Source organism: Phlebotomus papatasi, chromosome 2, assembly GCF_024763615.1.
Source record: "Phlebotomus papatasi isolate M1 chromosome 2, Ppap_2.1, whole genome shotgun sequence".
NCBI lineage: Eukaryota > Metazoa > Arthropoda > Insecta > Diptera > Psychodidae > Phlebotomus > Phlebotomus papatasi.
In genome coordinates, this window is record NC_077223.1 from 81,539,336 (window position 1) to 81,561,997 (window position 22,662).

A 22,662-nucleotide genomic window follows, 5' to 3' on the forward strand; every position below is an offset into this window, starting at 1 on the left:
ATTAACACAGAGCGACTCGTAAATTCAATGGGGTAGAATTTTCTATGGAAATTAAATTGGTTTGTTTTTCCACCCACTCCGCGTGACTTTTCCATGGAAAAATTTTCTTCACGAAGTGTCAGGGAGGGTTTCGTAGCTGAGAAGTTGCAATCCCTTCTCCAAATGCTTTTCCCGGCAAATTTTGCATCATTCTCCTCCAAAAAAAATGGGGGGAAATGCACGTGGATATAAATGGGAGATCACACTTGATTGTTTGCCTCATTCACGAAAGATCTGTGCGCGCTAAAACGTCTTTGGAAAAACACAAGCATTGGCCCTCAATCTCACAAATTGTGAGAACAATAAATCAGTGAGATTGATGCGATGAGTAGAGAGTGAAAATTAATATAGTTTTTTTTTCCACCTATATAATCTCTTTTGTGTACAAAGATAGTGAGAAAATTTGCGATAGTAAAATTAGAGAAAGAGTTTTGATCTAGTGAAAATTTTCCCTTCATTTACCACTCAAGTTTTACCGCTCTAGTTTTAACAAATTTTCATTGTAATTAGAAAAACTATAAAATACATAGAAGAAAACTGTTTTAGTGATGTGGAAAATAATTGGAATATGTGCGACACTCTATGGATTACTTCTCTTGGATATCACAATTAATGCGGTTTGTATTTATTATATTGACATGTTTTAGCATTCGCACAACTGCTTCAGTTTTGTAAACATATTCGAAACTACGTATGATGAGCGAGACAACTGCAACTAGATGGCGTTCACTCTCATTGAAATGTCAAAAACATGTTTAAAACCAAAAATTATTCTGTGACAATTCTTATGGTACATATTAAAAAAAAAAACTCCGCATAAAAGTGCGCAAGACAACTAGAGTTCACACTCCTCTTCATCAAATGTCAAAAATATGTTTACAAAACAAAAATAATTACATGTTCCTCATTATCAATGAGACATTGTTGCGAAGAAAAAAATAAGCCGCCTTTAGTCATCTTCCTGCAGAAAAAATCCGCCGCCTCCGTAATGATTAAAATCTTGAAAATATTGCGTGATGTTCGAGCGTTGGAGTTTATTTACATTTTATGCATTTAATTGAAGTTCATCTCCGATCAATTAAAATACACATTTCTAGCGCACATGTTAAGGATTTCTCACGATGCTATTACCTTCCCAAGGTTCTATATACTTTTTGAGAGAGATAGTATAGAAGTCAATACTTTTTAAGTAAGAGGAGATGCAGCTTCTAGAAATCCTATCTAAAGCCAAAGGGGAGTGCAAGTTCTTCTTCAAATGCATTTGCACTGAGAGAAATCCAAAAAAGTTAAAATAACGTTCCGGAAATGTTAATTTTACCCTGCAGTATTGATCCGAAATCGGTGTAAGCAAAATATTCTATTCTGACCAGAAAAACTACCAACATTTTGTTAAAAAGCTCTTTAAATTTTAGTTCTAGATGCTTACATATGGGATTATCAGACTAAAAACTGACACACTAGCTCAAATTGATAGTTTCTCAATAGAAGTATTTTAATAAACTCAAAATGATATATTACTTCAATGAATTCATCACATACTAAAATCATACATTTACGAAAAACGTTAAAGAGTTAGTAAAAAAATAAATTTTCATAATTTAGCCATTGCTATGAATATCTAATTTGTTTATAGTTTAATTTATCTACTTTCTTCAAAAATTAATAATACACTATTCAAATTGCTGTAAAGTTTGTAGACTAAAAGTCACTAAATCTATATTGCAGTGGTACAAGTCCAGCAACGAGTTACATTAGGTAAAACAGCATGATTTTTTACACATTTTCCTAAGAAAAAGAGTTTTATAAATTTTAAAACTATTCCCGTGAAAGTAAACTTGTAGACAGGAATTGTGCCTTTGAAATATTGAATGAGCGATATAAATAATTTTTTATAATAAATATTGTAATAATAACACTGGCAAATATTATTTTGCTAGGGAGAAGTGGGGCACCTTTTGAAATAGGACTTCTAACTCATATTTTATTTAAATGAAACTGAGCCTTACTGTGATATAATTTTGCATTAGAATTGGTTTGTAGATCTAAATTATAAAATGGTAGGGTCAAGTTACCGGGTTCGAATCCCCTTTAGGTCACTAGGAATTTTCCTGGCGTTAAAGGTATTCGGATTGCATCCAGTGAGCTTCACTGCACTTGATTCCACGGGCATGGGACTGACAACCTCATTCCGTACAAGAAAAAATAATAATGCATGTCTAGAAATCCCTTGTGGGAAGGCCTTGTCCATTCATAGAATGTTGTGCCAGCATTATTATTATTTGTTGTAAATACTGCATTTTTCTTTTAAAATTAAATATTAGATATCAGAGAATGAGACCTATATGAATCCTTTTCCATTGCAGAAATGGTTGACATAAGTCCAAGTAGTGTAGGAGGAAAGTTGAGCACATTTGAAATGGTGCACTTTTGAAATTTGACTTTTTCTCCTACGTTGAAATGGATCTGAACCTAAGATAAGATAAGATTTTGCCTGGGGTTAGTTCTCCATTTCGGATTACCGATGCATCCAGGCCACAATTGGATCCCTTATCCTTTCCCCACTCCTATTCTATCTTATTCCCCGATCGATACGGGTAGCCGCTCCATATCACATATCTGTGTGCGGCTGTCTCACACATATTGCCGCTATTATATCATAGCAGCCCATCTCGGTGTGTGTTTGGATCAGTGATAGTGAATATTAGCATCGACCACTTTCATGCCGAAACTCGTTCTCGTACCAGCCTCTATTGTTTAAGCGATTCACTTTTTTGCTAATATGCACCATTGATTTGGCATTACTATTCATTCTTTCACTGGACGAATTCAAAACCGATATGGCACGAGAAATCTTTTTTCTGCTGCTGCTCAGCTTTGAACCCGAGACCTCAAAGTCATAGAACCACTACTCTATACACTGATCCACTGAGGCTATCGAACTGAACCTAACCATGATATAATTTAGATCCACAAACCAAATGTGAAACTAAATCGCTTTATGATAAGGTTTACATTCATTTAAAAATAAGAGGAAAAGCCCAGTTTCAGAGGTGCCCATATTCAGAGGTGACCTATTTCCCCATAGACATAAAAATCAGTGTTTATAACTACCCTATGTTAACTACTTCTCTAGTTTCCCCAGTTAAAAATCATCGAGGAAAAATATTTAATATTTTTACTTCTTTTTTTTCTTAAAAATGCAAATAAAAAAGAAAATTTTTGAAAAATGTTTAGATTTTTCACAAAGCTGTGTAAATAAAGAGATAACACGAAAAAATAAAACAATAACACAGAAAACAATAAACAGTAAAATATTAAATTTTGGATATTATGGGAGACCGGGGCAGTTAGCCACGTGTAGTATTACATAGTGGTATTTTATAGGATGCCAGCGAAGGAATATTCAAAAAAACCACTCTTTATTCTAAATATATACTTCCCTTCCTATTCATTGAAATATTTATCAGTCTCATACAAACATTTCTTTGTACAAATTATACGCAATTAAAAATCTCATTTGGTGGCTAATTCTACCCCGGTCTCCCATACGAGACAAAAGAAGTGGAAAAAATCATAATAAAGAAAAGCATTTTTAAACTAATATGTTCTGAAAAACAGATAAGCAAATTCATAATTTAAAAATTATATTAGATGACACAAAAATTCTACATAACAGCTTTACAGTTAATAAAAAAAACTTGTGATATTTAACGAAATTGTTTAATAGAAACAAAAATTTTTTGAATGTTGCTAATGACAAAATTACGCGAATTATGGTGCTACTCCAAATATGAAATCTGCTCTTATGTGCTTCTGCATAACCGACTTTGCTTTGCGTTAGTTCCTTTCACCACTGTTTTGCCAAGTTCTCGTCGTTTTCCAAAAGTACTAAATAATCGTGATGAAAACCAACAAAAAGAAAAGTTTATTATACACATGAGAACAGTCATGTACTTAAAAGAAATATATATTATCCATTTGTTTAAAATTATGCTCATAATCGTTGGAAATAGAGAGACTATGCCCTAAAATAAATTAATCCAATTGTGAGCTTATGTATTAGAATTTTTTTTAATAGGGCTACATTAGTATAACAAATTTAGAAATCGAACGTAATATTTCTAGTCGAGTAATAAAACTTAAAGGGAAATTTTGCTGCATAAGGATTTTAAATAACAAAAACTTTTAGATACACCTTAATGATAATACTACCAAAAACGATAAAAAAACGTGAAAAATGTTTTCTAGAGATCGCAATATTTTAGACGAAAAAAATATGATAAAGGCTGAGAAATTTATGAGAAAGAAGGAACTATGACAATTTGTTTAGTCATCCAAGACAGGCACCATAAAACTTAGGAATATTTCCTACTCTGAAAAAAAAAGGTTTGTAAAACTAGTATTAAATTAAACTTTATTAGAAAAAATCATATTTTATATAAAAGAACATCAGCCTTATTTAAAAAAAAAATGTCTTATCTTTATGGTTAGAACCTTCCAAATATTATTTTAGAAGCGATTGTAATTTTCTTTGCTTACTGGTAACTCTTAAAGGATAAGTGTGCTTCGCTTTAAGAACTTATTTGCCCCTTACTATAAAACTCTGCTATCTGAAAATGAAATCTCTGCCAAAAGTTCAATTTATATTCAAATTTTGCACTTCAGTTGAACATCCATGATCAATGTTGCATGCAAGAGGGTGTGTTGATTTTTCCGATATTGACTAACAAAATTAATAAAAAGAAAAAAAGTAACAATAAATTTACGCATGTGGTCGATTTCCTCATCGGCACAATTGTGAGATTTGAGATTTTGCCCAGATTGCGATTTACGATGTGTGCGTGAAAAATGATTGCAAGTGTTCTTGATCGCAAACACATCCAATTGTGTTTTCCGGGCCCCAAAGAAGAGGGAAAAAAAGTAAAAGTGCAACTTCAATTGTTTCTGATTATTCATCGCAGAAAATCGTCTCAATAACCCTTCTCTCACATTATTTACCACTATTTTTGTTCCTACTCCAAGACACACATTTAATGATGGAGTGAGTTTAATTCCAATTAGCGTGAGATTGTGCACTTCATCACGATCATTTCGAATTATCTCTCGTGTCTCATGTCTTGAGGAACAACAAAAAATTGAAGGAAAAATGCATTTGTTTGTCTTTTGTAGCAAATCGATGGATATGAGGAAGGTGTGGACTATCCAGCTTATGATTCCATCCCTAAGGACTTATCATTTTCGTGCCAGAACCGAATACCCGGATACTACGCTGATATCGAGGCTCGATGTCAAGTGTGGCATTGGTGTGTAAACGGAGGACAACACTATGCCTTCCTCTGTCCCAATGGAACAGTTTTTAACCAAGTAAGGACATTTTGTGTGACATCCCCCAGATAGATAGATAGATAGAATTTATTGATTAATTCCCAGGTTATATAATTAACATTTAGGACTATACAGATCGTCTAGATACCTTTCTATTTAATGAATTTTAGGCAAAAGGAAGACTTCGTTATAAGCAATTTTAATGAAACCAAATGGCTTTATACGCTTTAAGAGGAAAAACACTATTTTAGCGCCATTAGCGGTAGTAAGACAAACTTCTAACGTTCTAAAATGTTGTAGTGAAGTACTGATCATTTTTCAAACGCAATATGTGATGAAAATTATTTGATCAGTAGGGGAAATTCTGTAACCATAGATAATGTCATATGATAAATTTAGAAATTTATGTACTAAAATCGGGAAAACTGGGAAAACTATTCGAAAATGCAATTGACATCAATTACTTAGAGCTTCACAAAGCTCGTTTCAGAAGCGATTTGATGCTGACTGATCTATAATTGCCTAGGGTAAAGTAATACAAGTTGGACAATTCGCCGGTACAAGTTGGACACGGCTTTTTTCTTGATAAATACAGTACTAAATTTGTTTTTAAGCACAAGGAACCAAATTATAAAACTAAAGCATTAAAAATATACAAATAAAAATGAAGTACTAAATTTATCAAGAAAAAAACTCTGTCCAAATTGTACCATTATTGTCCAACTTGTACCACTTTACCCTATAATGTTTTCCTGTTCCCGAGTTTACACCTAAATTTGTCATATGACATTGTCATGTGCTATAGAGTACCCCTACTGGACTGGACTTAATTCATAGGTAACTAAATCCATTAAAATGCCCTAGTCCCTGTGTGTTATTTAATTAGAATTACATATTAAATTAAAGTCTTCAAAATCTGTTTTGTAATAAATAGTTTAGTGTTAATATTTTAATCTAATCTATATTATTGTTTACCTTTCAGTTGGTTGTTAGTTCTTTAACGTCAATGTATTTGAATTTATGTATGATTATCTAAAACGTTTTAGGTAATCGAAATTAGTAACAAATATTTTAACTAATATAATATATCGTAAAATTGTTCATAACTGTTTGTGAATTCCTACTGGAGACTTACAAAATATTAGTAAAACCCATTAAAAATTTCGTAAAAGTTTGTACTTTTTCACAAACTTTGTAGGATGATCACTTAGAATAGAATAGAATAGAATAGAATAGAATAGAATAGAATATTTATTTAGTTAATGCCCCGGTTGAATGCAACAAGTTGGGATTATACAATATTATACATTTTTAATATAAAAAGACAGATATGTTTAGAACTAAAAGTATACAATCAGATGCTTAACAAGACGAAAAAAATGGAAGTGCTACAGAGTTGTGATAAAAATTAATTAAATTTTTAAATTTTAATATTATTAATTTAGCGTTTGATTGGAAGATGATATCATCAAGTGTTGAATAAAGTTTCTTTCATTTATTTGTGGATTTGTTGCTACGAATTCATTGAATGCTTGAGTATTTTTTAATGAGTATTTTTTATTCTTAGTAATATTTGTTCGTAGGGGAAAGTGCCCATGCTTGATATGATCCAAGCTTGATAATAACTATTTTTTTACTATGTTAATCAATAGTTATGACTCATCGCAATATATTTCAATAGCTGGTGCTAAGCCTCACATTTCCTAAAAAAATTAGGATCCTAGCTCTTTTTTCCTAGTTTCAGGAAGCAAAAATCAAAAATAGGCCCAAAACTGTAATTTCGATACATGATATTTCATAAGTTTTTTCTTAATTAATGTCGCTGTTCAGGAAAACTACTATCATAGGCACATAGAGGGTTCATCAGTACTAATATTTATGTAAAAATATTTTTACTTGGTGGACACTGTTTTTGTGGGAGGTAACAAATTCATAAATACTTGTGTCCATCCTATATTTTAAGAAGGGTCCATGAATGATAATTTTAATGTGGCAACTATATCATTAGATGTGATTCTTTCATAATTACACCTATTGCAATCCGCCAATTTTATCGACAATTGACATAATCGTCAACCCTGTTGCCTGATTTTTAAGGTTGCAGAATGACATTTTCATGGACTCAAAGTGAAAAAAATGGTTTTCGCTAGCGCCCTAATGTCATAAAAACATGGCTTAGAAAAATTACATAAAAGTGATTTTAAAACTGATAACCAGTCATATAAACGATTTAAGCAGATAGATTAGGGTTCCGTCTAAATATTGATGTGCAATTTTTTGTATCCGGTGAATTTTTTGCAGTGAAAATGGGCCTCCGAATTGTCGAATCAATTATTATACAGGAAGGCCCCGGACCCAACTTGTATAAAAATCGCCACTGAATTTCCATTTTCTTCTTGAGGAAAATCTAAGGATTTCCAGGAACTATTTGAGGTTGGATTATGAACCTAATAAGTGAGACATTTTTTTGTCATATTGGAAGAATCGCTTCGGTTTGTGTGTTAATTAGAAAAAAAATTCCAAACCTTGAACATCATTTTACAGTATCAAGCATGGTAACTTTCCCCTACATATTTGTTTGTCAAAAATTTATGAACAAATGACAAAATTTATTTATTAACAAATACATTTACTAACAAATGTTTGTAAAAATACAAAAAAAAATTCTTGTCAAATAATTGTCTTACGAGCAATTTTGGAAAAGTACAAACTTTTACAAACTTGTGTGTGGGTTATACGATTTCCGAGCATTTCATGAGACCCCAATACGAATTCACAAACATTTACGAACAATTTGACGAAATATTTTTTTCTGTTGTTGAAAATTGCCCTTGATATTTGAACTTGAAAATTTTCATTTTATTAATCAGAATTTAAGAAGAAAATTCAAGGTGTTATTATAATATAAGACTCTCAGGGCAAAAAATGCCTATATTATATGCATTTCCCTACTGAAATAGCCCACTTTTGCTCTTTTAGAAAATGTGTTTAATCTTAAAGTTTTCGTTTAACAGTTTAGTCCTTTAACTGATGAAATAATTTGCATACAAAAACTTATTTCTTTTAAGACTAACTTAATGAAAGTCCTTATAAAAGTGCTCGTTTACAAATTAGGGTTACCGGTAAATTTTTATTTTGCATAAACGGATTTTATCATAATCACAAGAGCTGCTTTCAATAAATTGGAGAATCAAAGGCCTTGAACCTTGATTACTTAACACTAATTCGTGTTTGGTATCAGCTCTATTAAAATTTATTCAAGTACAAATGATTTTCATTTTGTTCGATTTAATTTGATAATTATGAGTTAGTAGTTACGTATATTCAAAGAAGAACTCTCGCATAAGTCATTAATTAAACAAAATTATTTGAATGCACTTAAGAAACTATTTATTACAAATCTGCTGCTGTACTATTATAAATTTAAAATAAGAAATTATATAATTCTTCATTTGAGTCACAAAATTTCATTGAAAGTATTTCATTTATTAAAGAAATTAAAACTTTCTCAATTAATTGTTTTTATTGCTGGAACTCAAAAATAGAGTATTAGGGGAAAGCACGCTAACTTCGGATGACCTAAGCTTTGGACAACTCAATTTTTTCTGTGTTCTTAATGGATTTGACCCATGATTTTTTTTTCAGGAAATTTGAGGCACTGAACTAGCTAAACAAATTTATAATGGATCAAATTCATTAATAACATGTTGAAAAAAATAAGTTGTTTAAAGATTGAGTCGTCCGAAGGTGACGCACTTTACCCTATATCGCCGTTTGGATCAGAAGTTGTCATAACTTATGCCCTAGACACACTTACGACTTAAGCCAAGAGATAGCTTATCGTAGTTATAATAAAAATAATTTTGTGGAATCTTTCGAGTGATTTACAAATCGGTTCAAATCGGTTGAGAACCGGTAAACGGTGAATGATGCGAAAGTACTTTTGCGGTATAGCATCTAAGTCACGAGTTCGAGCATTTCTCAAAACTTGGGATGTTTGCCACCCCTTTTTTCAATTATCGGGTATTTTTTGGAGGGTGGTCCATGCGAACATTTCATCCAAGACACCCATATATAACCGAAAAATATTCTGATATTGAATTTTCCAAGATCAAATTTAAACAACTTTGGAGGACCTATTTCTCAATCAATTTGCTTAAATTTGCAAAGTAAGTGGAATGTAAAATGAAAGTGAACGCTTTATCATCTCTTTTTTTTTCTACAAAAAATTAGAATGAAGTGAATAGATTAAACATTAAATGATTATTATAAATTGTAGATAAATTCATGAATATAAAATATTTTAGTTAGATAGGCAATATTGTAAAAGATTTTGTTTCCTGATTTGAAGAATTAATTAAAAGCTTCTTTGTTCAAGTCTTATTCTATAATTTATCCTGCAATTCATTATGAATTCATTCAGAAGTTGAGGATTTAACAGGACTATTCGAACGATTTTCTTATTTTGAAGAAGAAAATAGGGTAGGTTTATCATATATTCATGACTTTAGATAATGTTTTTAAGGATGACAAACTAAAAAAATGATGAAATAAATACGATAATAATCATTTGCTATCCTTAAATGCTTTTACTGAATACATATAATTTGCTTTTATACAAAAAAGCTTTGTGCTCAAACTTTTATACTAAAAATTTTTATGTGGAAAAGAATTCTTTAAATTTAGGTTCTATAACGCAACTGAGCTTGAAATATCAATCGTAATAAGTACAGAAAAAACTTTGAAGAAATTATTTTGTCCGCATATCTCAATTAGAAACCTTCCAGTTAATCTAAAGTGAGAAAGTAGATCAGCAAAAGTAAAATGTTTCTCACATAAATAATGACATTTGCATGGAAGTTTGCTTTATGCATCAATGTTGAATTAATCGCACAACAAGTGGTTTTATAATTCTCTCCAGTAACCGACACTTAATATTTTTTTTATGTGATTGAAGAAAAAATATTCTCATAGAGACAAGAAACAATTAATTCAAATTAAAATGATCGTAAACTCTTCAGTCATTTTCTACGATAAAATCGCCAAACGTTTATTTGATAGCCATCGCATTAGCATTAACATCTTTATTGAGAAAGATTCTTTGGTAGCCAGAAGGTTTTGTGGGTGTGAATAATTAAAGCAATTAATGCTAAAGGGAAAAGAACTCAAAGAAAACTACCTAAATCCTAAATTTGTATTTGAAAAGAATTTTGAATTTAAAAATAAACGTTTAATTTTTTTCCAGGCTTTCCGAGTCTGTGATTGGTGGACAAGTGTGGACTGTCCAGCTTCTGAACAACTCTACACCAACAATGAGGAATTGTACAAAGATGCCGAGGGCAATTTGATATGATACAGAGATTCCCGAGACACTGGTGGTGGTTCACAGAGGAAATCTGCAAAATTGACGTCGCAAAGCGCAATACCAAGAAGTTTTCCAAAGACATTCATCCAAAATTTCCGGCAATCTTCATCAGAGAGTCTTCGTGGTTCGAGTCAGAAGTTACCATTGCAGAATAATTTACAGGAAAAATCGATTGAGATGGCATCAACCTCGTCGACTACAAAGCCCACAAAGCCATTTCGCGGAAGACAGAAGTATCGAGTGAATTCAAATGATCTGGAGGAGCAAAAGTTCTTGCAGAAAACAAAATCAGCAATTAAGGATAAAATTATTTATGAAATGGAAGAGGACGAAATCATTGAAACGGTGGAGTGAAATTGGGATCAATTTCTTACAAAAGAGAAAAATATTTATTCACAAACCTGATTGTATATTTTTAAATTTTACTGCATTATTTAATTTAAAAACAAAAAAAATTAAGAGAACAATGTAATTTGTATATTCTTAAAATTGTATGAAAGAAATCGTGAAAATATAGTGATAAAAGTAGAAATAGTTTTACTTTCGAGATATAATTTATGACTATGGTAAGTTGTTGTTTAATTTGACCAAAAGGGGTAGGCTATTTAAGGGAGTGAGGTTATGTTGAATCTAACCCAAAAAAGTAACTTGCTGAATGAAAAAGGATTTAAAATTTCTAAGAAAGTGGCATAACTGGTAGCTTTACCTCTGAGACATTAAAATTTAACAAGAAGGACCATTATTGGTTATTTCAGAATCAAATCAATGACAATTCATTTCAACCAATTCATAAATCACCCAAAATATCGTCCAAAATGGCTTAAAAGTAATAGAATTGAGAAGCTGAGAACACAAAAAAAACGCTCTTTTAATAGGGAAATGGATTACAACAGGGAGTTCCGGCTTCAGTGAAAATGGATTGAAAGAATTTGATATGAATAGTCTACCATTGAGAGCTCATTTATAAAATAAGTTTTTAAATGCCCCTAAATGTATGCAATTTATTTTTGTCGCAGAAAATTGAAATACACTTCTAAGAAAAACCGTTGGCGCTGAAAATACACACATCACAGCGTTTTCGTAACTTATTACAAAGACCTCTCCTGTGGGTATGCAATTTTTCTGTGTCATTGATTGGAGTGAATTTGTGGGATTTTTTCGGTCCCGAGAATTTCTTTGAAAGCGGAATTCCCTGTATTTAGAGTTAGTTGTAGTTAGTTTTAACTGCAGAGGACTACAGAGGCCATACGTCACTCGACATGCACACAGGCCGGATCTGGGACTTTGATTTTCGGTAAGAAATTACTTATAGGTAAAAAAATTACTTATCTACTGTATTGCTTTCTTTCTGAAGTTCGAACAGTAAAAGTATAAAAAAAAAATAAAAAATAATTTTAACTGCTCAAACTCCAAGAGAGAGCAGTCTTAACAATCGTGTTTTTTCATCCTGGCTGCCAAACGGTAAGAGATATTGACTTCCGGTCTTCGATGACCCCCCACAAGTCAACATTCTCTATCGAACTAACTTACCTAAATTACCCCCACCCCTTCTATCCCCACCAAAAACATGTTTTTTTGACTGTGCAAAAAATTGGCCCTGGCGATTTCGTTCATTTTTGGAAATGTTTTGAAGGTAGTCCAGCTGAACATTTCGTCCGTAGACACCTATCACCGGAAAATCCGCCATCTTCAATTAATCAAGGTCAAAGGTCAACCGACCTGGAGGGCCTAATCTTTAAAGGTGTCTACACATTGAGCACAATTTTCGTCAAAAATTGCTTTTTTGAAGGAAATTGGCTGCAGTGCTGTAGGCACAAACGTCAAAATTCTGTCAAAAATGCAATTTTTGACAAAAATTGCTCCCAATGTGTAGAGGCCTTAACGGATTTGGACAAATTTGGACTTTTTTGAAAGCTCTTGAAATTTTGAACCCGACTGCATCGTTCATAATCGGTCATGGATCGGAAAAGTAGCGGTAATTGGTTTTTTTAAAAAAATACTGTTTTTTGCACTTTTTCAGTCTTTTGACCTTTTGACCCATATAAAATTCAAACGGTAAGAGATATCAATTTCCGGTCTTCGATGACCCCTCCTCAAATGACGTTATCTCGAACCCAACCTCTTTAGTTTTCCCCTCCCTTTCATGCGTCCCCTATCCCCCAAAAATAGGTCGAAAATGAGGTTTTTCTAATTTTGCAAAAAATTGGCCCCGACGATTTCGCTCATTTTTGGATATGTTTTGGAGGTAGTCCAGCTGAACATTTCGTCCTTAGACACCTATCACCGGAAAAATCACCATCTGGAATTATTGAAGGTGAAAGTTTAATTTTCACCCGATTTGTTCAATTAATTAATTAAAAGGTTAATGAATGAGTTTTTGAAACCCTCTTCTTGAACAATTTTCAACTTCAAGATGGTTTTCTGGTGATTTATAGACAAATTTATTTCGACAATAATTTTCTATATATCGGACAAACTTGCGAAAAGGTATATAAGGCAGAGCTCTTTCTCGGGAGTTCGAGCAGTTCGCAAAGCCTCGGACGCTTTGCCATCCCTTTTATTCTATAATTTTCGCTCTTCCATAACCCAAAACCCCCAAAACTATCACGCTTTAAAAGATTGTTTGTTTTAAAATTAAAAATGCTTAATAATATAATTAAAGTAACTTAATGTTAATTTTTAGAAGACCATTTACAGAGTTTTTGTTACTTAAAAAGTTGTATAATCGCTCCCAAATCCTGAAGCCATTTATTTCAAATTCTAAACAGCAAACAGAATCACTGAATTTTTAAAGTCTGAATTGAAAGATTTGATACTTGTATATCCTAATTCTGTTTTTATATGAAATTATTAATTGATAAACTTACATGTTTTCTTAATTTGAGGATTGCGAAATACACAAAGCACTTGATCATCGTAAGTTAATTTAGATTCTTAAACATTATATACACTTTTTCATGGAAAATACGCGAGATAAAACTAATTAGCTTACCTTTGATTCCTTTTTTCGTGGCTTCTTTTATCACTCTTTCACAAGAAAATCACTGAAAAACACGGTCAGAAACAAGCGAATTTTCCGGTCACCTCCTATTCTAACTTTCACTTTTTCTGCGAAATTTGTATCTAGACTCTCTCCTTGAGAAACTTTAACATTGTTTTTATTGAATTTCCAAAGATTACTGGGAAATTATAAGCAATTTTAAAAGGCTTGAAAAAACACGATTGTTTGTATTTTGGCCATCTTCGAAATTCCGGAATGGTTGACATTCTTATTCGAATTTACCGAATCATATTCGAATTAGACAGTTTCACACTGAAAATTGGAATATTTTGTACCTAACCTACACTGGAAAAATAAGGGAGGGGGAACTGAAATTGCGTTTTAAATTAATTTATTATGAATTTGTTGAAAGATTTGCTCAGAAATTGTATTTGAATTTGTCTCGAAGTGAAATTCATAGAAAGAAGATGTCTTTTAAGAAAATTTCAGTTGTAATTTGATGATATTTCCAAGCTCAAACTGCCAATTTGAATTTAGGTTGAACTTTTCTGTCAAATTCAGCTGGCTTCTTTCTATTGGAAAGTGTCTCTTTGGAGAGCAGCGAGGAGAAATATTTGCGCTTAAAAAGTATGTTTTTAATACAATAATTGTGGGAAAATCAATGAAAAATCTATTTAAATGATGCATAGAGTGTCTAAAGTGTGGTATTTGTGAAAAATATTTAGTATTTAGTGGGTAAATTGGCCTCAAAAGTGCAAAGAGAAAGTAACCCAGAAAAGTCTTTTGTGTCTCTGGAAAGGTGACAAAAAAGCCCAGAAGTGCTTGGTAATTGAGGATTTTGGGGCATTTTGGAGACTAAGTGGGAACCCTGAGTGCATGTGAAGTGTTAACTGTGTAGTGAAAAGGGCTATTTTGTGCGGGAAATGAGTGAAAATTGGGTAGGAAAGTCAATATCAATCACCTGCACGGATCCGGGAGGAGTCTTCCAGGGGACGATAAAGGAAGTGTCCCCTGAAGCTATAACAATCTTCCGGGTGTTCCGGAATGGGCTGCCGGTACCTAAGCCGGACACTGAGGTCACAATTGCCTCGGTGAATATTACGAATCTGGAACTAATTCCAGCTACTCCGAGCAGCAATCTCACCACTCATGCCATCAGCAAGCCAAGTCCCATCAAGCTTCCCAACTTCCCAGCTCCTCCTGGGATAGATTGTGGTCCCAGGGATACTCAGGCACGTATACCAATCCCAGGCACTTCCCGGAGTGCTCCTGGAAAGGCATCTCCAATCACTGGCAGTGCCAGTGTCATGAACAATGGGAAATTCTTCCCAACCAATGGTTTTGGGGCCAGAAATGCCTCCAAGCCTCTGGACATTTCCACCGGTCAGAAGAATGGGAATGGGAATGGAAACTACAAGGGAGACAGGAAGAAGTCCCGGAGGTACAACAGCAAGAATGAAACCTTCGGGACTCCTGTAGACGATCCCATGATGGATGAAGATTTTGACTTTGAGAAGAATCTGGCGCTGTTTGACAAACAGGCCATCTGGGATGAGATTGATGCGACGCAGAAGCCGGATCTGCTGCGGCAGACGGTTCCGATGCAGAGGCGCAAGTACCGGCACGATGAGAATGTGATCTCATCGGAGCCGGCTCAGTTGCGTCAGATTGAGGTGGATTACAACAGTTCCAGGGATTATGTGACTGGGGAGGGACTCATTGTGCCCTCCATTCCGCTGATTGTGCGCAATCGCGTGCAGACAGCTGCCGAGGCGCTGGGATTGAGCTGGGAGAGGCAGTGTGATATCCTAGCCAGGGGCACCACCGAAATCGCGTTGCAGCTACTGGGAGGCGGCAGGAGGCTTGTGCCTAATAATTCTCATCAATGGCCAACGATCGTGGTGATCTGCGAGGAGCCCTACAACGACAAGTAAGTGTTGACTTCTTCAATCTAAAGCCGTCTACACACAAGGAGCAATTTAAAAAATATGCTTTTTTAAGAATATTTCCCCGTCAAATTTTTTAAAAGGGCAGTTTTCGACGAAAATTTTTTCTAGTGTGTAAACGCCGGCACAAACAGACGAAGATTCCTTCCCTTGAAAGTTATAATATTCCGAAATACGGGAAGGCGGGGCTAATTTTTTCCCAGAGGTTATAAATAGGGGAATGCTTTCAGGCTTCGCACTTACCCTGGCTTTAAATCTCACTACACCTTTCTTGCAAAAAATAGGTCAGCAGATTCATTAAAGGAATATGGGAAAAATATGAAGTGTACGAAGCCACATTATATGCGAAGCCTGAAATCCTTTCCTTGAAAACACTCAGCTCTCTGATATTCGGGTCAATGTCTCTTTTGGGCTTTAGTGATAGAGACTTGGGACCTTCAGGGGGACCTTCCGGGTTTTTCAAGGTCAAAGGTTTAAAGAACCCTAGAGAGCACATTTCTCAACCAAATGGGGTTATGTTAGGGCTCGTTGGAAAGGTCTTGGAATTCCTGACAAGCTTAAGTCAATTTCAATCATTAGTTTTTATAAATCGGTTCAAATCGGCTGTGAACTGGTTTAAAACCGATTCAACCACTCTAGAAACAAACATGAAAATGAAACGAATGGTTTCTGCCCGGCTTCATATTCTAATTCAGGAAAATTGTAATAAAAAAAATAAGGTGATGTTACCATGATCGCTTTTGCTCATTCACATTGCTTAAAATAAGGTTTAATAAAGAGTAGCATCACAAAATTCGACAATTCATTAGTTTTAATTGAGGTTAGTTTTTACGGAAGTTTACGATTTATAACAATGTTTGACACTACAGGCGCTGTATTCTCAAATTTGTCAATAGGAATGTAAGAATTATCTTTTTTTTTACTTGACAACATTAACCCTTTAAGGACGATTGGGTCACCGGTGACCCAAAAATGAATTTTTTTCTACGATCTTCTAAAGTTATTATTTGTTATAAAAAGTTAGAAAAAGTGATTATTTGTGACCCCCGATTTTTTACCTTCTCGTCCTTGAAGGGTTAACCGAAGTTATCTCCATAAGATATCCTAAGGCATTTTCTGTCTGGGCTTCACAATTAGTATGGGAGGCTAGGGCAAAAAGTCACAAAACGGATATTTTTTTAAAAGCTAATCGAGCGCTTCAAAAATAAATAAAGCATAAATTCTTTTCTATTAACTATTAGATAGCTATTCATAATCCTCACAAGCCATTAAAAAAATGCAGACCCTAGCCCTTATTTTCTAGTTGCTAGGGCAAAAAAACGAAACTGAGCTCTAAACTGTAATTTTGATGTTCCACAATTCATGTATTTTTTTATAATCAAAATAATTTTTCGAACATATCTTCTTTTGTGAGTCATAGAAGTTTATTCTTGGGTGGTATTTCTCCAAATACATTTTGATTCAGATGAGACAAATTTTGTGGGTGATAAAAGTTTACAAATATAGCTCTGCGGCAGTCTTTGAATCTTAATGTTGTGTGCCTTTGAATCCTCTCTTTTCACACATTAAAACATCTGACAGCTTCCTGTTCGGGAGCAGAACAGAACTCCTATTTTGGTCTGACGAATGTCATACAAATACTAATAACATGCTATCTTGCTCCGGCCGGGATGTTTCAAACTGACAATTGTCAACTTCAATTGCGTTTTATTACAAATTTTCATGTGAAAAACAGTGCTTCAGAAAAATGTTAAAAATGTTGTTGTATAATGACTTTTGACTACAGTGGTGGTTTTATTGAGTGCATTAGGGTTCATGCTAATCAATTATGGGCCGTTTAATGCTACAGCCCTAATATTCTCAGTGAAAAATTAAGATTCAAAGGCTGCCTCAAGCACATTCAAAGGCAGACCATGCAGGCTGCCTTTGAATATATTGACATCACATTTTCATGTTCCTCACCAGGAAAATCTGAGGACTTGCGAGTCCTGAACGGGGTAAGCATAGAAGCTTAATGATCAAGAGAATTTTTTGGTGTAGTGCAAAGTAAAACTCATGTTCTAATTTACTCTGAAAAAAATCTTAAATTTTGAACATCATTTTTCGTTCAAAGGCAGACCACTTTCCCTTAATTGTTATCTTCTGCAAGGAAAATATTTCAAAAATAGGGCTAAAAATTACGATTTTTTTTTATTTTCTAAATTCCTTGTTCGAATTCTAAGAAACTTACAACATTGAAGACGGTCTATGGAGGCTATCTATAGAAAAAAATTTGAGCCGCTATCTTTTTTACCTTGGAAGATATTGAATTTTGAATTTTTCGATTTGTGACTTTTTTGCCCCAGTCTCCCCTACTCTCATTTTTTCTCTCTCTTCGTAATCTTTTCTCTTTTTTCATGTTGCACCCTATTTGTTGTGGTTTTTCCAATAAATTAAATTCAATAAAAAAGAAATAAAAATATCTTAAAAACCAAAACTGAATTTTATATTTTCTCATTTGCGTTTGATAATTTTATGTATTAGTTACATTTTACGTATTCGAAAAATTACGAGTACTTTATCGTTTCATTACTGATCAAAACTGATACAATCAGCTTCCAATTTTTAATTTCAAGACCTTTCCAAAATATCTAAATTTAAACAAATTGGGTGAAAACTGGGCCAACAAGAGTGGTTAAATCTTTAACCTTCGAAAATTCGATGTTGAAATTTTTTCAACCTAGTTTTTCTGGACTTTCGAAAATTCGATGTCGAAATTTTTTCGAAACCATTTTCGAAATAAACTAAATATAAATAGGAAGGGGTTGGGGAAAAAGGAAAAAAACGCTTTGAGATAGTGCGTTTTTATTAGAGGTCACCGAAGACCGGAAAGGTGAACAGTTGAAAAAATTTCTCTCTCGTAGAGTTCTAACAGGTCTATCAGTAAAATTTCAAAATTGTGGTAACATTGTACAAATTAAAATATAGCTCAATTTTGAATTAAAATATAGAGAAAATTTTTGCTTATTTTCGCTTGAAAAAATTCTCCTAAATGTATGAGGAGGGTGATCGATGATCCGAAGTCGATATCTCTTACCTTTTAGCCTCTAACTCAAGTTTAAGTGATTATATTGTTTTCTCATTTTGACTTCGTGCAATAAAATGTCAATATTTAAAAATTAGGCGTGCATTATGTAATTTATTTTGAGAATACATCCTCTTTATCAATCTAATTATCAACATTTGAGCATCAAATAAGATTAAGGAAATTATCTGTTCTTATCACAGAAGATACCCCTTGTTTTTCCGTTCTTCTGTCTGTTTTGTGCTGAAGAACTCTGAATACGGATATTTTTCGGCTGTTTAGAAGACTTTTCAGGGAAGATTGTGATTTTTTTTTGTGCAGGAAATCCGAAATTGGCATCTGCACTGGTCGTCAATTGGCCACGCAGGGCCTCAAGGTGGTGGCCTATGTGCGTGAATTGACGCACTTGAGCCGCTCTAGTCGTGAGTTGGATCTCTTCAATGCCACAGGCAGTGCATTCACGAATAACGTGACGGAACTGCCGTCAGGAGTTGATCTGATAATCCTGTCGGTGCGTTCGGCCATCCTCACGCCCGTACTGCTCAAATGGATCAATGAAAGTCGAGCTTCTGTGCTGGCCATTGATCCGCCCGTCCATGGAATCAATCAGGTGCAGATCAAGTGCTCCATCTGGCCCATTTTGCCCCTGGATGACATCAATCGGCACGCCTGTGGGAAACTCTATCTCTGCAATCTGGGCATCCCGGACAAATTTTTCCTGGAGGCAGGAATCAAGTACAAAAGCCCTTTTGGCCATAAATTCGTTATTCCAATTCATCTGGTTGACTAAAGACACGCCGCAGTTTCTACTTAATTTTTTTTTTGGCTCAACGAGACTGACAATTTTTAAACTTTGTCTCCACAAAGGAGATGATGGCAAAAGAGAAAAAAAACAAAAGCAGTAAAAAATGCTGGACCAATTGCGCATTTCATTTTTAAAACAAAGTTGTTTTCTTTAATTTTTTTTTAAATTTTTATTAAAAAAAAGTTTATTTTTCCGGCTCAATTTCCTATTTGTTCTAATGACTTTCCAAATTTTGTATCAGTTATCTCTCTATCTCAATTTTAAAATCAAAATTGCACAATAAATTTATCAATTGGCCCACATTTCTGTGTGTTTTTCATTGTTTTAACTTTTCAGCAGATAAGGGGAAAGAATACCAAGTTTTGGCGGCATTAGGATTTGTTCCGGATATGAAATTTCAGAAAGATTTGAAAAAAAGGTAAGTGTTTGAAATTTTATAAATTTCTATTTTAAGGATGTAAAATTTCTTTGGTTTCTTTGAAAGTTTCACTGGCGAAACGACAGCACTTTTTTTAAATAGATATTAAATAATTTGGAAAAAGACTTGGAAAAAGTTCTAAATTCCTGAAATATAACAAAAGGTAGGGACCGTTACCGCTCCCTACATGATACCAAAACAAAAAATAATTCAAGAGCATTGAAATTGAATTTTTCAATCATTAAATTTGGATTAGAATTCAATTTATGGTAATTTATTTTAAAAGCTTTGTACAGGCCTTTGAGAATATTTTGAGGAAGTTTGTGATCAACTTATCTCAAATAAAAAAATTTAAAACTTGTACAGAAAAACAGTTTCTAAGTGGATTTATTTATCAAGGTTATGAGTTTTGAAATTAGATCCCCCTCTTAATAAAATCCTGGGTAGGAATTCTCTAACTATGTGAACGCTTCTAGAACTAGTGAAATGTTTACGAGCTTCCCTTCACGACTGCTAGAAAAGTTATTCTGTAACTTTGCGTGAAGCGAGAGGGGAAGTGTGTCGAAATTTTCTTTAAATTCAAAATTTTTATGAATATTTGTACCAAATAACTATGGAAAACACCAGAATTGAGTATTAGAAATGATGTATTGTTGGTTTTCAAGCTGAATATGGAAAAAAATTCACTGGCTTCACCGAGTGGTAACATCAACATCGAAAAATTGACACAATTAAGCGCAATAAGTTACAGAATCTCTTTCGCTATCACTTCAGTGAAGAGTTCACCAATTTTGATAAGTGATCACTTCACAGGATTACAGAATCCCCCCCTTCTGGATACGCCCTATCAATTTTTTTTTAGAAATTATTAAAAAACACATAAATTATGCATATAAATGAATAGTAAAATAATAAATTTTGGTTAGAAATGTTAATGTAAGATATTTTGTAGGTAAAAAAACTTTACTTTCTGTTTCCTAAAACTTACAAGATCATTATATTCTTTTTAGAGTTCTAAAAAATTTGATTTTTTGCTGTCTAATTAAAATTTATACTGTTTCATTTATTCGGTACCATGAGTAACCATAAATTTTCCCATTGACGAATATCTATCTAGATTTTATTACAGAAAGTAACTTAAATTTACTTAGGGTGAAAGGAACACCTATTGACACTTTAAGAACTCGTGTCAGGACTTATTGACACCCTACTCTGTACCATTTGGAATATGAAATTCGAACACTTATCCTTATCGAAAAACGCAGATTAATGAAAAAATGTAACATTACTTATATTTTATTGAGTGCATTAGATATATTTCAACATTTTGGCAAAAGTGTCAATAGGAGTTCCCTGTCGAAGAGGTGTTCCTTCGACCCTATTTATATAATAAAACGGAGTAAAAAAGTCGATTGTGGAAACTGCTCTCTCTCTTGGAGTTCGAGCAGTTAAAAATCAACATAATAAAGTTTTCCTGAGTTTTTTATAGAATTGAATTTTAGGATTGAAATGGATGTTTGAGAATGCGCAATTTTACTAAAAGTAGTCAATTACGTCTCAAAATTTAATTTCAACTTAAAATACTTCAACTTAAAATACAATTAGAAAAATTGATACACATTTTTTCTAATTCTCTATAAAGTACAAACATATTATTGGGGATTTATCATATTTTTTGTTTAATGATATTAATGGTAGCAGTGGTATTAATAGTCTTTGTCTGCAAAGAGTTAGTTTGCCATTTCTCATCTCGTTTCATGAGGTTACTAAGTTATCTATCTAATGACTCAGAAATGACCGAAATGACGAACTAACTCTTTACAACCAAAGAGAAAATTCGGATCGTTTGAAGGTTCACTGTGTACGACGAACCATATGCCTAATTTCTCCTACTTTCGGGCGACTCAAGCTTTGGCAAACTCAATTTTTTCTATGCTCTTAACGGATTTTGTATTTTACGCATAAGCTCTTTTTTGGAAATTTAACGCATTGGATCAGCTATTAAAATACAATATGGTATCGGGCCAAATTAATTTAAAACAAAAAATGTACAAATCTACAAATTTTTTGGGCAAAATTTCGTCTAGTTCTAGTCTATAGCATGCTGGAAGTTAGAAAAAAAGGTTTACAACATTTTCTTTTTGTTCACATAGAAGAGCATTCAATAGTGAAGAGAATAAGATTTCACTCGATTTTATCAGTCAATAATATTTTTCTTAATCTTTCTCGCTAGTAAATATGAAAAGTTGATAAATACTTGTCGTTATTTTTAGAGATGTAAAAATTAATTTGTATTTTTAAGGGGTCTGCCGCTGACTAGCCTTACCCTTAATTACCCCTTTTTGTGAAAACGGCAAACTTCTGAAACAGTGAGTATTAGAAACTCGATTCATTTGGGATGAATAGAAGATCCTCGCGTTAAGAGATAATGCGGTAAGACGGGTAAGACCGGTAAGACTAAAGAGGTAGACAGAGAAGACATGAAAAATGCTGCATCATAGGCTAAATATTTATTTTAATTATTATGTAGTGTAGTTTATAATATATTTTTTTTCTTTTATAATTTTTATATCAGTTTTATATAACAACAATTTTTATAAGAAAAACATACCAAAACTTTTTTCCTGCTAATAACAAATTTTCATTGACGACTCTCAAAATTTCATGAAACTTATAAACCCTTTCGGAGTAAACTATTT

The 22,662-nt window shown here is 33.2% G+C and overlaps 2 protein-coding genes across 2 annotated transcripts; both read left to right on the forward strand.

Annotated features, from left to right (window-relative positions):
- The first annotated feature begins 253 nt into the window (after positions 1 to 253).
- Positions 254 to 11,261, forward strand: LOC129804661 (U-scoloptoxin(01)-Cw1a). Its single transcript, XM_055852190.1, has 3 exons — positions 254 to 656; positions 5,209 to 5,403; positions 10,610 to 11,261. The coding sequence occupies exons 1-3, from the start codon at positions 588 to 590 to the stop codon at positions 10,715 to 10,717; spliced, it is 372 nt and encodes a 123-aa protein (XP_055708165.1). The 5' UTR covers positions 254 to 587; the 3' UTR covers positions 10,718 to 11,261.
- Positions 11,262 to 14,087: 2,826 nt separating this feature from the next.
- On the forward strand, positions 14,088 to 19,847 carry LOC129804653 (enhancer of mRNA-decapping protein 3). Its single transcript, XM_055852182.1, has 2 exons — positions 14,088 to 15,660; positions 19,062 to 19,847. The coding sequence occupies exons 1-2, from the start codon at positions 14,654 to 14,656 to the stop codon at positions 19,528 to 19,530; spliced, it is 1,476 nt and encodes a 491-aa protein (XP_055708157.1). The 5' UTR covers positions 14,088 to 14,653; the 3' UTR covers positions 19,531 to 19,847.
- Positions 19,848 to 22,662: the final 2,815 nt, after the last annotated feature.